The 15,421-nt window shown below is 42.8% G+C and overlaps 1 protein-coding gene across 12 annotated transcripts in view; it reads left to right on the plus strand.

The window, feature by feature from the left end:
- LOC119011037 (adhesion G protein-coupled receptor L2-like) overlaps nucleotides 1–15,421 on the plus strand; it is a 93,504-nt gene that overhangs the window by 13,804 nt on the left and 64,279 nt on the right. For all 12 annotated transcript variants that reach the window (XM_037083783.1, XM_037083784.1, XM_037083775.1 and 9 more), the window contains exon 2: nucleotides 11,468–11,681. In XM_037083783.1, the coding sequence (XP_036939678.1) occupies nucleotides 11,606–11,681 (76 nt within the window). In that variant the 5' untranslated portion in view covers nucleotides 11,468–11,605. The remainder of the gene's footprint in view (nucleotides 1–11,467; nucleotides 11,682–15,421) is intronic.

The following is a 15,421-nucleotide window of genomic DNA, read 5'->3' on the forward strand; positions in this document are numbered from 1 at the left end:
TTAAATAGCTGGAGGAAAGATGAGGAAAATGAGGACAGGTGAGCAGGTGGGGCGGGGGAGGTCAGGTAATGGGGGGAAGGAGGGTAAGTTCGAGGGCATCTGGTGAAAACGAAAAGCAGAGAGAGGCGGGCAAAGACATTCAGTAGGCTACCCAGAGTAAGAAGAGAAATAAGACCTCTTTCCTGCACTCTGCTGAGTTTACCTGCAGAGAAAGCTAGAATATGCTGTCCGCTGTCAACTGTTGGTCTTTAATAGCATAGGCAGCCGTCTCACGGGACTCATTAGGACCGACAATTACTTCGCACTGTTGTGTAATGGCCGACGTATATGAGGCAATTTTACAGGACTCCGGTAGCTGCGCCGTGTGTTTGTGGTGGTTTTCCACGAATTAAATCAGATTCCTGGTCTGGTTTTCCCCCGTCACCAGATCTAAACATCATTTAACATGTAGGGGAAGTGTGGAGTCGATTTCCACCTCATTCAGCCCTCGCGCGGCAAAGAAGTGCATAATTTACCTCTCCTCGAAAATTATGCCCTTCAGGACTTGTAGACGCTGTAGTCATACCTACCTCTTGTCAGGATCTTGATATTTACATACTAATACGTTTTCACTCACTATAGAAGAAGACATTCTTTATTAATCCCCCCAGGGGGAATTCAATATTTTCCACTCTTGTTATTTTACACACACACACACACACACACACACACACACACACACACACACACACACGCACACACACACACACACAGGCACACACACACACACATACACACACAAACCCAAAATACACTGGTGCACAAACAGGACCTATACACATGCATCATTGTATGGAGAGATGCCATGTCGAGGGGGGCCTCCATGAAGTCAGGCGCCCCGAGCAGTTAGGGGTGCGCTGCCTTGCCAGGAGGTGCACTGGCGGCTCTCCAGCTACCAGTCCACGCTGCATACTGATTGAAAGGTTCACGCTGGACTTGAACCAGCAACCCCTCTGTTCCCAGGCCAGGTCCCCACGGAAGGACTTACTGCTGCCCCAGAGCTCCACCATATTGATCAGTGTGGCTCTTTTAAGGTCCGACATCGTCAAAGGCACGATTGACCGTTGTTCTGGGCTATTTTTGTGTTTGTCGTGCGTGGTGTTGGTGAAAGAAAATCTATTTTACCATACTGACTTCAGTGAAGTCTACTGTGGCGTGCTGTGATACCATTTTACAATATTGCAGTGTCCTTCAGGCTTGGTCCTGCTCCAACACACCTGATCCAAATGAATGGGTCGTTATCAGGCCTCGGCAGAGCTTGATGATCATTTGAATCAGGTGTGCTGCGGCAGGGAAACATCTAAAGCATGCAGGGCAGGGGCCCCGAGGACCAGCACTGAAGACCACTGCAATACTGTGTGGTCCAAGTTCTCATTAAAAACAAAGAGGATGAGTCGCAGAAGTCATGGTTTTACATGTGTAGAGAGTTTGGCCTGATGAAACTCATGATATTGTAAGAGACACACACACAATCTGATCCGTCCGTGTTGGTGTTGTTCACAGAACGTCGAAGCAAATGTCGTTGTTCCAGGACCTTCATTCAACTGACCAGCCATGTTTTAGGAATGTCATAGCTTAGCGACAGGGGGAAGACAAATGGAAATAGTGCTTTTCGGACAGATTATCCATTCAAACACGTGTTTTGTGAAAGGGTGTTATTTCAACTCAAAGCGTGTTTTTTCCCTAAAATCTACCAAGTATATTTCATGCCCAAACCTTTTAGTTTCCTAAACTTAACCAAGTATTCCAGTTTTCCTAAATATTTTAGTTCCCTAAATCATTAGTCCCGTGAATCTATCCAGTCATGTAAGTTCCCTATCTCTAACCAAACAGCAGCAGAAAACTGCAGAAACATGGAAAGTGAACTTGGTGTAAAAATAATAAGTAACATTTTCTCTAACCCAACACCAACATGGTAATTTCAGATAGACGATTTTAACAAAGTGAAATGACTTGAACGGAAATTTAGTGTTTTATGGGCTGCAGCTGACGATTGCTTTAATCATTTCTGACTGTTCGTTTCCCAAAAAAACTTTTTTAATCGTTTAGTCCATAATATGTTACAAATCATTGAAAAATCACAACTCCCCAGTACCCACTGGAACATCTTCAAACAGCCTGCTTTGTCTGACAAGCTGAAAAATATTCAGTTTACAGAGAAAAACAACAGATGTTTGGCATTTTCCTTTATAAAGACGTAACAATGAACTTATTATCAAAATCGTTGTCGTCGTTTTTGTTCTGTTTTGTTATTCGACATCTTAAACCAGCTCCAGGTAATGAGATAATTTTAAACTGCTTTGTGTTCAAGATCTCACGATTCACAGTCGCCAGGAAACAGGTACACCTAAAGCTACAATGAATGCAATTTCATACATTAGCCCTGCAATAAATCCTAACTAGATGAAGATTTGAAAAGAGCGGAACTCAACTTTATTCTTATTTCAGAGGCTTACTGTCAAACTGTGAGTGTATTTTAATGTCAGAAAAATATTCTATTATGATTCAGCTGAAGTGTTTCGTGCCTTTGTAACGGTGACGTGTGTGTTTTATATACATTCAGTATTGTCACTGTGCTTCTGAGTGCACACTCCAGCTCTGAATTAAGGCAAATTAATGCATGTCAGTCACTGAAGACGCTGAATGAATAGAGACCACACATACCGTCCACAGTTAGAATGCAGCCCATGTGCTGGCCATGCATAGGTAATGCAAAGCAGACTGGGTTTCTGGACAAAAATGTGCTCCAAGTCTAATAACTGTGCGATGAATCCACTACAGGAAGGTGATGGAAACCAGGAGGATGGATGTACCCGTGTATGTGAAAAACATCAGATTGTTTCCAGTCAACAGAAGCCACACAACTTTAAATAGCTGCTACAATCAGGACGAAAAATGCACTGAGCATGAAGTGTAAATGTGGATGTCGAGAGAGAGAGAGAGAGAGACAGCGAGCAGCTTGTCTGAGCGATGTGAAATGTCTGGTGAACAGTTCAGTTTCTTGAGATAAGAACAGAGTCTCGGAGACATGGATCTAACAGCTGTGTGGCTGAGATACAAGCAGGAAACAGTCAGATGTTGGCAGATCTGAGTTATTTGTCGTAGGTGTTGCAAGAGTTTTATCCAAAGTTGAGTGGGAGCAACGAAAACTTAAGTTTTATTTGTGTTCAGTATCGAGTGAATTTTATGAGCCAGTCAACAAAAACTACTGAACAGATTTCCATGACACTTGGATGGAAGATGGGTCTCGGGTAGGGTGTGAGGTAGGGTGTTTTTTTGATATTAATCTCTTGGAGCTTGATGAAAAAAAAAATCAGGCAAATTTTGTAAAACATTGGTGTGGATCCAAATAAAAATCCAGATCTAGTGTGTTAGTATATGTTTTTAATTGATACTGGATTAGATTGAATAACATTAAAGGGTACTTTTGGGTTTCGGCGGAGGTATGCACTCTACTGAGTTCCATTTTTGTTTACTAACTGTTCCAGCTCTAGTGTGGGTTTTATGACCGAAACTAAATGTTTTCAGTAATTCCGGCATAAATACATTTTTTTGTGAGACAACCAGTAATTTGGAAATCTCAATAACCTGCTCTAATAGCATGTATTATTTGCTCAACGGATATAAATATGTAAATACAGGAAACATCACCTCTGACTTCGCGTCTCCGCACCACTCCTGAAACCAAATGCACGCCCTCGCAAACAATTCAAAATGTACTTTTCTTTTTTTGTGGTTACACCGCCAACCACTTGCTCCCCTCCAGCATTAATAGTGTTTGGAAAACTAACTGCTCGTCGCTTTTGGCAACAAAAATGACACTCTGTCATTATACCACTTTGTCATAAGCCCCCTTTTGGATGGGATTAGTTTCACGGGGGGGTTGGAGGAGGGGGAAACGTAATCGAAAATAGAGCATGTCTGTAAATGTTTTCATCCCGCATGAATCTTGCATGGCAGTAACTTGGGCGGATTTTTAGTGGCTGGACAAATCTGGGATCTCCAGGCAGAAATAACCTGCGATAAAAAAAAATAATAAATAATAAATAAAAAATCCCATCCGGAATGACAACCCTGAGATAGTTTGCAAATAATCTTGTCATTTTTTGGGGGGGGGGGATTCCATTTCTCCAGATGGAACATTTCTTCTCCGTCGCAGTTTTGGCATTATTTAACCAAGTCGCTGTCAGTTTGCGGAAATTATGTTTGATTATCGAGATGCGTTTTCAAGGTGCGATGGCAGCACATGAATGGAGCTCTGTAACACTGGAGACTGATTACACAGCTCTCCCCTCCCCAGCTTTTTGTTTAGCAACATCACAGATGTTACGTATTAGCAGTTACTTCACGTACACCTTTGCTGAAAACTAATCCAGCCAGAATGGGGCTACAGTGTGTTAAAAATTTTAACGTGGCGTCAGTGTATTTTCCCCCCCTACAAGGTGTGAACATCAACACATCATCTGCTGAGAAACGTGCTGAAGGAGTGAATGAATTTGTTGTGTGTGTGTATGTGTGTGTAATGGTCGCGTACAAGTGAGGGGTGATGCTGCCGAGCCAATCCTGGTTTCCGCTGTAAAAGAACAAAAAAAAAACCAACAAAAAAAAAAACTGTAGCGTCGGAGCAAGCTGGAGGTGAGCAGTGTGTGTGTGGGTGTGTTTGTGTGGATAAAGAGCAGGCAGGGAGTGCTAGAATCATGCGTGGAGGAGGTGAGAAGTGAGGCTGTTGGTACATTTATGAAGAGACTGATTGAAAAGGAGCAACCTCTCTTTTTCCATGTCAGCGTCTCCTGCTCCTCTCCGGTGACCCCGCTGCTTAACCAACTGCTCAGAGGTCAGCCTATTCACTTCGGAGGCAAACAAGCATCTCCTTTCTCGCGCACCGTCTCAACGAGCCCAACGACATAGCCTGCAGAAAATGCTCGGACGGAGAATCTTAAAAAAAAAAAAAAAAAAAGGCGTATTACTATGAAACATTTCTGCAACAAGAATGTGGCTCAAATGTCAAGATTACCATTTTATTTATTTATTTATTTATTTATTTATTTATTTATTTATTTATTTATTTAAAGCAAAATTAGCTTTCTAAATGTGAATTTTCTCCAGTTTTGTTGACCTTTCGTGAATGTTTTCAGCCAGCACTTGAATTCTTTCCCAATTTTCTGACACATTACATCGACTGAATGTGGGAAAAATTAAAGACAAATTGATAATGAGTAGCACGTCGCAGCCACTGAAGTCAGTGTTGCTGTTGAAAGGTGAAGTAGACAGAGACGATAGTAAAGTCTGAGTCTTTTAGCCGTGTTTCATTATTTTCGTGTGATTCCGACTACAGACATCGACAGAAAACATCCACTCTTACCCTCTCTCTGCTAGTGTCTGCTCCTCTGCAGCTCCTTCTCCTTTTTTTCTTTTCTTTTTTCCTTGCCGAACGCCGACACACCACCCTCTCTTCATTTCGCCTGACACTAACCTGGTTGTTCAGTCTGGGTCTTCTTTGTTCTCTTTCACTTTACTAAGCTTCTTTGCTCACCCCTCTCTGTTTCACCATGTCCATCTGCCCGCTGGCACTCTATCTTATCTGCTGCCTCAATCATTTGGCCAAGAGCCGTTGAACACACCAACTGTTGTCCTCTCTCAATAAAATAGTGAAGCGTTACACCTTTCAGGGTTTTTTCTTTCTGTATGGGCTTTTTGAGCTGCGCTGAAGATTTTTTTTTTTTTTGTCTCTTTTTTTGTTAGATCTCTCCCTTTTAATCCAGAGCCATTTATCCCCCCAAAACAAAACAAGGCATAAAAGCGGCAATTTATGTGGCTTGAATTAGAGTTTTTGCATGTTTAGATGTTACAGGAACTCAGTGTGACCCGGACCCAAACAGAGACGATGTAAGAAGTTCTTTGATCTGTCATCATAAAAAACAAAAAAACAAAAAAAAAACACCTGTTGACATATCAATTATTTATAGGCACTGAACCAAGCTGAGTATGATGATGAATGAATAGCACTAACAGGTTCGTAGGAACTTGGGATGAAGTGGTTTGTTTTAGGGTTTTTGTTGATTTTCAAACCTTTTCTCAAAGAATCCTGCACACATTTTCACAATTTTTGCTTCTTTTGTCCGACCAACAGTCCAAAACCTCTTTACAGATATACTCACTTGACCATAATTGCTGACCTTGAGGTCTCAAGTGAGAGTTTCAAGGATTCCTACATTCTGGTCAAACATCAAATAAAGACAAAACAAAATAACACATACAATGCAACCACATGTCAAATTATTTTAATTGTAGTCATGATCATGTATTTACATGACTACCAGCCTGTTCATACTGACTATGTGACTGTCTGCTAACCTATAACTGGAAGAGCCCAAAGGTTGATTTACATCCTGTTTTTTGACTTGTCTGACTTTTAATTCTCGCAGACGACCTCACTTTTTGTTCATTCATTCACAATTCAATGCAATTGACAAATTTTACTGACCATTTCCTTTAAAAACTTGAGTAAGAAATGGGAATTTGTCTCTCCAGGACATCTGATATTTGTTTAAATATTTTCAGGAACAGGTTAAGAGTTCTTAAAGGGGAAAAGTGTGAGAAAATTGTCCACCAAGTGTAGACGAGGAAGCGTTTCACCAGATCTTTTCTTTTTTCTTTAAATGTCGCTCAAAAGGATTATAAATTATCAAAATAGTAGATTAATCAATGAACTTTTGCATGTACTAATGGGTGATATGTCGATGTTATATAGTAATTGTCACAAATTAAGTTTTGTGATGTCCTGGTTTTGGCTGCATTACAGTAAATTGATTTGATATTCTGAAACTGACTTGTCTTTTACTGGTTAGTCATTATATCCACATTACTGAGGATTATTTATCAAAAATATCATTGTTTCAACAATCTGGTAAAGCACCAATAGTCATCCCCATAATACTGTCACACAATATAATATTGAGATATTTTGTCAAAATAAATACATATATATGTGTCAGTTGCAGATTCACTTGAATTAGAAAAGCATGAAAAACTTCTCTTTATATGTTCAGATTGTTTGTTTTGCTCTACCAACTGTCCATATGTCCAAATAATTAGTGTGCTCTCAAAAAAGATATTGAAAAACAGCCCAGTTATTCCATATGTCTAATTTTCTGTCGGCAACAAATCCCCTCAGCTCGTCTCACGGCACACTTGAGGATTCCTTGTTGTTTTAGTGCGCTTCACAGGTTGTAAGTCGCAGTTTTACGACCCGTTTATCTGACGAGTGTATACGGTATATTATCAGCCCCGTGCTCGTGCAGACTGCGCTTGGTGTCGGCTCATCTCTGTCTGGCAGTTGATGGCAAGTTCTCTACATCACTGGTGGAGCCAAGGAAATGACATCATGTCCCTGCAGGGGTTGAAAGCGCAGCCCTGACAGGACTGTCATGACAAAAGAGTTCCTTGGGAACATCAGGGTGCACCGAAGACAGGGGGGGGAAAAAAAGTGTCTGGAGGCTGTGTTTTCTTAGTTCCTGTAGTTCCCGTCTCCCACTTCTAGCCCATCAACCATTTTCTGATGTTTGAAATTCCCCTCTCACATGTGCGTCTTTTTCTGTCCTGAATGTAGGGCATGGGGGCGGAGCCGAAAGTTCTCCAAATTAGTAGTTATTCAAAGAGTGGAAGACGGATCATTGTGTTGGCGAGATGCAGCTCAACAGAGCCACATCTCTATTTCACTTGTAGGTTTTCAGCTTACACTTGGACTTGCGCATTAGTTTTGTTTCCAGTCTTACTTGATATGTATGTATGCGCTCTTTATCTGTCGCTCCTCGGCGTTGACAATTGAAAATAAATTAACATTCCTGGGCTTTATTTTTGTCTTCTCTAAGCCTGTGGAGAAAACTTGGAGGCGAACCCACAAGGTCAGGCCATACTCACAGGCTGTCAATCCTCCGCAGTGACCCCGCCGCCCCTTCCTTTCTCCCCCTTCCATTCTTCTCCTCCTCTGCTCTCCCTCTCCCATCTATTTAGTCCCTCCCGGCTTAGAAACTCCCCCCCTCCACCCTCCTCCTTCCTCCCTCCTTCTCTCACTCTCTCTTTCATTGGACGCCTCTCCAGCTTGAGTGAGGCAGACACAAGCTTTGTCAAAGCGGACTCACATTCATTCAGCCGGCTGTTGCACGCAGCCTTGTGTTTCATGTTAAGACATGTGGGCTGTCTCCATCTATCCATTTATTTTAATTATGTTTTAATTGCTCTCCGTCCTCTTTTTAAACGCTTGCTTATTATTTCTATCAGGCTGATGTGAAAAATTGGCTGTGGACTGTGATTTCCTCCATTATCTTAACTGATGATAGATTTCCCTCCTTGGGTTTCCACTGTGTATGTATGGAGACAAAAGAAAAACAGATGTCCTGGATGTTTGCGTATCATTTTTCATTTCAATGCTGGAATTTTTTTTTTTCTTTTTTGGGTGTTGTACCCAGAAATATATACTGTTAATGTGAAGGGAAAAACCTGAGGGAATATATAGATGTGTAATTTTTTAAGCGCAGAGGAGCTCAAGGCGCCGACCAAAATGAATAACTTTTTATGCAGCCAATGGTCTGCTGGTGTATTTGAGCTCATTAGATTTAGTGTAGGTGGTGACAGTTAGTCATAACTGTGTACCTTTTTTTTTTAAATATCTGCCTCAGTGGAACATGATGATCATTATGTGGAATTTGCTGGCCGAGAAACAACTAACCTCAATTCCCAGGCTTGGGGAGGGGTAACTAATTCCTCAGCACAATCTCTGAGGGGCTAACGATGCCTCACTTAACTCTTAAAATCATTTTCTGCTCGAGAACATCTTAGCCCCCCACAACCATCATCCACCCCCCCCCCTCTGTCCCCTGATGTGAAATTATGATACGTCTGTCAGCGCTTGTGTAAAGCATCTTAATGTTAATCGCCTAATCCTTTTATCTCAAGTCTGGACCGATTCAGTGCAGAAATCCCACCAAACAAAACTGTTTTTTTTAGGAAGATGAGCATGGCTGTGTCCTCCGCCAGCTTAAGGGAGAAAGGAGACATGTTACCCAGCGGGGCGACGGCCGATCAGGAGAAAGAACCCCGGGGTGGTGAGGGCAAGTCTGCATCCATGACGCCCCGACAGGCTCTCGCCCCCTGGTGTCTGGAGGGGCTGAGTGGCTCAGCGGGCTCAGCAGGCCTGAAGGGCAGGGGGATGTCCCCCCAACAGTTTCCAATCTCCTCCTGTCAACCACCATTATGGTTACCCCATGGCCCCGGGCCTCATATTTGCAGAAGATAAATGGCGGAGGAAGAGGTCACGTGTGTCTCTGGAGATTTGGTGGTCTGCCCAGTATTGAACTGGTGGCAGCGCTGCTAGAGGACTTGAGAGCATGAGCAGCCTCAGTAGACTGCTGGGGTTGCAGGAGAGCTTGTACCCTCCATTTCGGTCTTATCTGATCTGGTTGGGCGCCACTGGGAGATAAACAACTGGAAGACAAATAAAACCTCAATTCCTCTAAAAAACACCCAAGTTTAACTGATAAATTATAAGTTAGCTGTCTGTGAGTTTCCTTGGCTCGGCCAAGGTGACCTCAAATGAAAATAAACACTCTCAGGCTGCGTCAGGCTAGGTGCAGATTCGCTGGGGCTCCCTTTCCAGCTATTACCCCACCCTCGCCAAGGCATTGGTCATGTATAGAATGAATCCAATAGTGACTTAAATTATTACTCAGTGTGCTAATGTGAACGCTTGCCATGTTTTGTGGGTTTTTCATGTTGCCAAAAATATCCGAGCGCATTAGCGCGGCCCGGAGAGCGATCAGAGCTGACTGCTCTGCTGCTCAAATTTGGGTTCATTATAAAATAATCAGCGTGGTTGACGGGTGGCTCTGGAGGAGCAGCATTCAGAGACAGGAAACATTCACTCCCCTCTGCATAGCGACAGCTACCAAGTGACCAATCCTGCTTATGATGTTGATACGTGTGTGTGCGTGAGCACCGGGGAGATGTTGGGAGCAAACAAGATGTGATATGTACGTGTGTGTGCGTGTGTGCACTTTCTGCGCATGTGTCTGTGTCTGCATGTCCTTGGTTATATGTGTGTGCAGGCATGCATGTGTGTGTGTGGCATTTCACATATGACACAACACATCCCTCCTTAGTGTTTGACTTTGGTAAGCAGCTTATCTGTCTGGTGTGTAAGGCTCTAACCTTTTGCCGCTTTTGTAGACAAAGGGGTGTTTTTTGCCTCCCCTCGATAAGGAAGGGGACAAAAGTAACTCACAGAGCAGCCGTGTCTCTAATGGCGTCCTGTGTGAACGTGTTGCCGGAGCGACAAGCTTTCTCCCGCGGGGGGATCGGGGAGTACACGGGGAAGGTGGAACAGGGGAAAGAGTGGGAGAATGAGGCAGTGTAAACACTGAGTTGTAACACGCCGCAGAGTGCTGCAGAAGTGCGGCACGCTATCTGCTTTGTGTTCCGTGTCGGTGCGCTCAAGAACATTTGAGAACAAAGTTTCGGTATTTCTGCAGAACTTCTGAAAAAACACTTTTGTCTAATCAATCAAACAGCCAGGAATGTGGCTTTCAAAATTTGTGTTTGACTGGAGCTCATTGTTATGCGAACATCTTGTATTGTCATGCACACAAGGAGAGCCAAGATAAAAACCGGGTCTGTACAAAGTCTTCCGAAAATGCTTAAATTTAAGAGTCATGTTTTCAAGGTTAGGAATATGCTTGAACTTGCGTATTATTCTATAAAAATGCTTGATTGTCAATGTAATCGCTCATGTCAACTAGGGATTAGCAAATTTGAGTATCATCTTAGTAATATGTGCCCATTCCATCTGTTTATGCAGACCCGATAAATGAATGGGGTCTATTCTGTGGCTGTGCCTCATCCTCCATCTATGTGTCATGGAAATCTGTTAAGAAGTTTTTGTTCAGTCCTGCTTACAAACCAATCAACAAACGGACACGGGAGAAAAACCTCCATTTTAATTTCGGAAGTCCCACCCCCTTTGGGGTTAAGCCCCGCCCCCTTTGAGTACAGGCACAGAAAATGGTTAGCCAAAAATATTTTTATAACTAAAGTAAAACAATCCTGTCCTCATATTAGCTTGTTGACCCTGGTGTCTTACACCAGACTAACCTTCACGCAGCATTGAGTAGACAAGAACAAAACACAGAATCAAAGGTCATATAAACAGCTGGTAAGATAAACAGAGTGGCAGTATAAGCTGATTGCTGTGTGTATCTGGAAGTCTGGAACATTTTTGGTTTATATTTCCTGGAAGTGCTCGAAAAGTGCTCGAGTCGCTTCTCCTAAAAAGCCGTAAAAACATGACACGCGAGGCCGTGATGACTGTGATGGCTCCGGTAATGATCGTCCATTTGCCTCCGTTTTTATGCCCTTCTCCTCTCTTCTTTTCCAGATGAGAAGATGACTGGTGATGCTTCTCTGCGAACCACTGATCGTTGACATCGCTCCAGCATTCCGCTCTCCTGCTGCAACGCACTGAATCACTATTATTAGCCACCAGGCTCCTGGATTGTTTTGCATACAACACACAATGGCCTCTGCACTGTGGAGGTGTCCAGTGTTTCGCTGCCTCCTGCTCCTTCTCTTCTGCGCACAGACTTCAGAAGGTGAGTTACCAGTTTCCGGGCTTTCTGTGGCAGAGCCGTGGTGTTAATTTGATTCTGGTCAGCCTTCAAGAAGCCACTTATTATTCAGCTTATGACTGTGTTGAATTTATAAGCACACATTCTTCTGTGTGTGCTAATAGTTTTCTCTTCAGCGGTTTCACCCTTTAAGATTCCCTCACTTTGCACCGAACGCATTGAAAATTCCTGGCCGGCCCATCGATGCTCTCAGCGTCACATTTCTTCACTTGCAGAATCGCGCGTTCTGACGGAGACCTTCCCCCTAAACGTTTACCTTTTACCCCACAGTGAGCAGATTGAGTGTGTTTTGAGGCACGGGAGGCTGCAGGGGATTTACACATTTTTTACATTTATTTGCGCCTGAATCAGATCGTTTCGTACAGCCGGCCCACCTGCAACCATCAAAAGCAGGGCGCTTTATTCAACGCCAGGCTCGCTGCACTGGGATAGAATGTGTCACTGTTTTTTAATTGTGTGCGGTGACATCCCAGGGCTTTTCTTTCATTCTTAGTTCCTTCCCCTCACTTTTGATTAGTACATTTGGCTGTAATTACAAGTATTGTCACAAAACACACCCGTCTGTTACATGCCCATCAAAACCGCTGATGTTGGTATGTCTGCTTAATGATGATCATTACATTTTTTCCCCCTTTCAGTCCCATTGTACCAGGAAATAAAGTAACCCAAAATCACATGCTTGCATGCCAGGCATTGATTACAGATAGACGTTGAAGCGCATTATTTTGGGGGCTTTCCTTTTCAATTCAGATTTCCATGTTTTTTTTTTCTCTTCTCTCTTTACTCTCGGTGTTTTGTTCCACAGAAGGTTTCTCCTTCAGTTTTATTTTAGCTTTGGCTGCAGTGCACAATTTGTTAACAAAGACAGATTGCCACGGAGCAGGCTATCCCAGCCGTCTTTCAATAAGAGCAATGCATTTTTTTTTTCTTTTTGAAGATTAGCAATTTTAGGTAATATGAAAGAGTCTTACCGAGGCATACGAAGAATAGCCCTCTGATTCGGCCTTGCTTTTCATCTGAGTTGAATAGTCCCGTTGAATTTCTTAAAAGAGGAATACTGCTTTGGTATGCAGAAAGTCCAGGTTTTGGGTTTCACTTGATGTGAGGGCTCTCAGGCCTAAGAATGCATATTTGCCCATCCATCAGTAAGGGAATGTGTGTCAGTTTGTGTGTGTGTGTCCCCCTCTGAAAACAATATCTGATTCTATCACATGCCACTCACCTCCAGCCCGCCCAGACCTGAGGGCCAGCATCCCAGAGCTTATGGTCTACGTTTCCGTCAGAGTCGCCGCAAAAAAAAAAAAAAACCTCCCACCTGATAATTACCTCCTGTCCCTCACCAGGAGAGAGTATAATCAGGTTATCGCTTTCACCCAAAACATTCCTCATGCTTTGAAATCTGCATCGACATCGCTCAAGTGAGAGTGATTTTTCTCTCTCCTGGTATCGACTTTCCTCCGGCCCGGTATGAAGAACGGACGCCCGTCGAGCTTCTGTTTTGACAAACTTCGTCAATTTGCGCAAAATCAGATTGAATTAACTGCTAACAGGGGAGTTGCAGCTAATGCACATAGTCGGGCATAGATTATTCAGTTAAAGTTTTAATCCTTAAAGCGGCTTTAGTCAATAGTAACAATGTGAAAGGGGTCACTTGAAGTGATGAACCTACACGGAATTATTACCTGAATCCGCAGCTCTCCTCCTCAGCTTTACAAGGCCTGAGAGAGTCTCAGCTAATTTTTAGCTGTTCAGTAGCAACTCGTCTGTCTTGGTTCGCTCCCAGTGCTCTCATAGGGTCGATTTAGGCTGCAGCTAAGCAGCACAAAAAGCTCCAAGGACATTGTACTCTACCTGTTCAGCACCAGCAGACAGCGAGCCGAATTCAGAGACTCACCGAGTGAACATGGTATTTCCCTCAAGAGCTGGTAGAGACTGATAGAGAGCGAATATGGGGCAACACTCACTCTGACTCAGAATGAATGATAACTTCGCTGGATGTATAAATTAACAGCTGTTTGCTAAGTTTGTCATATCAATTTAACAGATTATGATTCGTTAGTGTTGTGTCCACAGCTTGTGTCCCGCTGTCCCCAAACACCCCGAAAAAGTCGATTAAAGCAGGATTAAGATTTCAGTCCAGGTTGATTTGGTGACAGCAGACAGCAAACACTCTTTGAGCTGCTGCTTGGTCAGAAATACGATTAAACGTACTTCAAGGAACTTTTATCTGGTTTATGAAACAGTCTCAATGTAACACTGACGCCTCTTTATGACTCACATAATAGGACCATCAGCGAGATGGGGACTTTGCCTGTCACTTGATTCTGACGTGTCTGGGGTTGGATGAATCATAAAAACTAAAACAATTTTTGACGTTTTATCCAAAAGGCACCAACGGAATCAACAAAAAAAAACAAAAAAAACAAATGTTCCATTTAATATCTATAAATAAACTAAGAAAGTGGTCTTTTTTCCGTCACGCCATGAGCATCCACGATCTGTTCTCATGGCACGGACGCTGCAAGTAGTTGAAAACCCTGGATTACGTTCGTGTTTTGTTTACCTGTGAATTTTAGTTTCCTGCGTGTAAGGGCAGGTTGAATTTAACATGGGAAACCTGCCACTAAGAAAGAGTCATATACATAAAGAGATAAGTACATATTGTAATATATCGAATGCCAACCATGAATAGTATCAAATACTGGCTTTGATTTCGCGAAAATCTTAAGGATCGAGACTTATGTATTTGATATTTAACCTGAGTATACCGATATGGAGAAAACATCAGCATGACTTTCTGACTTCGCTGCCGTTTCTTGTTCTCACTCTTTGTACTCCGATTCCTCTGCATCCTTGTGCCATTATATAACACATCTATGAAATGACGCTGCTACAAAAGAGAAAAAAAACTAGGTCGTGCAGGTATCAGTTGTTTTAGATGTTTCCGACCGCCCAGTCTACAGAAATGAAAGAAGACAACCAGATCAAGGGGAGCAGCCACGAAGGTGGGGCGAGTGCACAGGCACATACCTACTGTGAGTGCAATGCGAGCTGTTATCTGAGTCTTTAAAGTAAAGAAAGACAGATTTGGGGGGGGCGGGGGGAGGATTATGTCGCGCAGTCAGTGTCAACACTTTTAGTTAGCTCTTGTGTTTGTGCTCTGTTTAAATGCCAAAAGGAGAGCAGCCACCTCGGCCTTTAAATGTGAATATTGCACAGAAGGGAAATTAAGTGGTTTGTGTCGGATAGCTGTTTCATATCTGCAGAGACGAGGAGAGCGTCGGAGTGAAGGCGCAGTGTTTGTTGAGGTCCTGTATTGATGCAGCGTGGTAAGAGAATGAGACGCATTAGGATGCAGTGTTTTTTGTTTTGTTTTTAAATGATAATAATAATTTAAAAAATGTGCATGACAGAAAATGCAAAAAGAAGCAGTGGATTCCTAGAAGAAAAAAATATTGTCTGATGTTTTTGTTTTTTTTCTGTTCCGCACTACAAAACACTAACTGCACAATGGAGATTTTTTTTTTTTTTTTTTTGTTAGCGTGAAGTATTCCTCAGTTGAACATAGCAGCATGCTTGTGTCTCTCCCAGGAAAGGTTGTAAAGGTTAAGAATACGTCTCAGCGCAACATTTGTCTCAAGCAGTGCCGTACATTGTGCTGATGGAAGACTCTCCCTCGTGCCACGCTGGTATTTCCAGTCCTG

Source organism: Acanthopagrus latus, chromosome 21 (assembly GCF_904848185.1).
Source record: "Acanthopagrus latus isolate v.2019 chromosome 21, fAcaLat1.1, whole genome shotgun sequence".
Lineage (NCBI taxonomy): Eukaryota > Metazoa > Chordata > Actinopteri > Spariformes > Sparidae > Acanthopagrus > Acanthopagrus latus.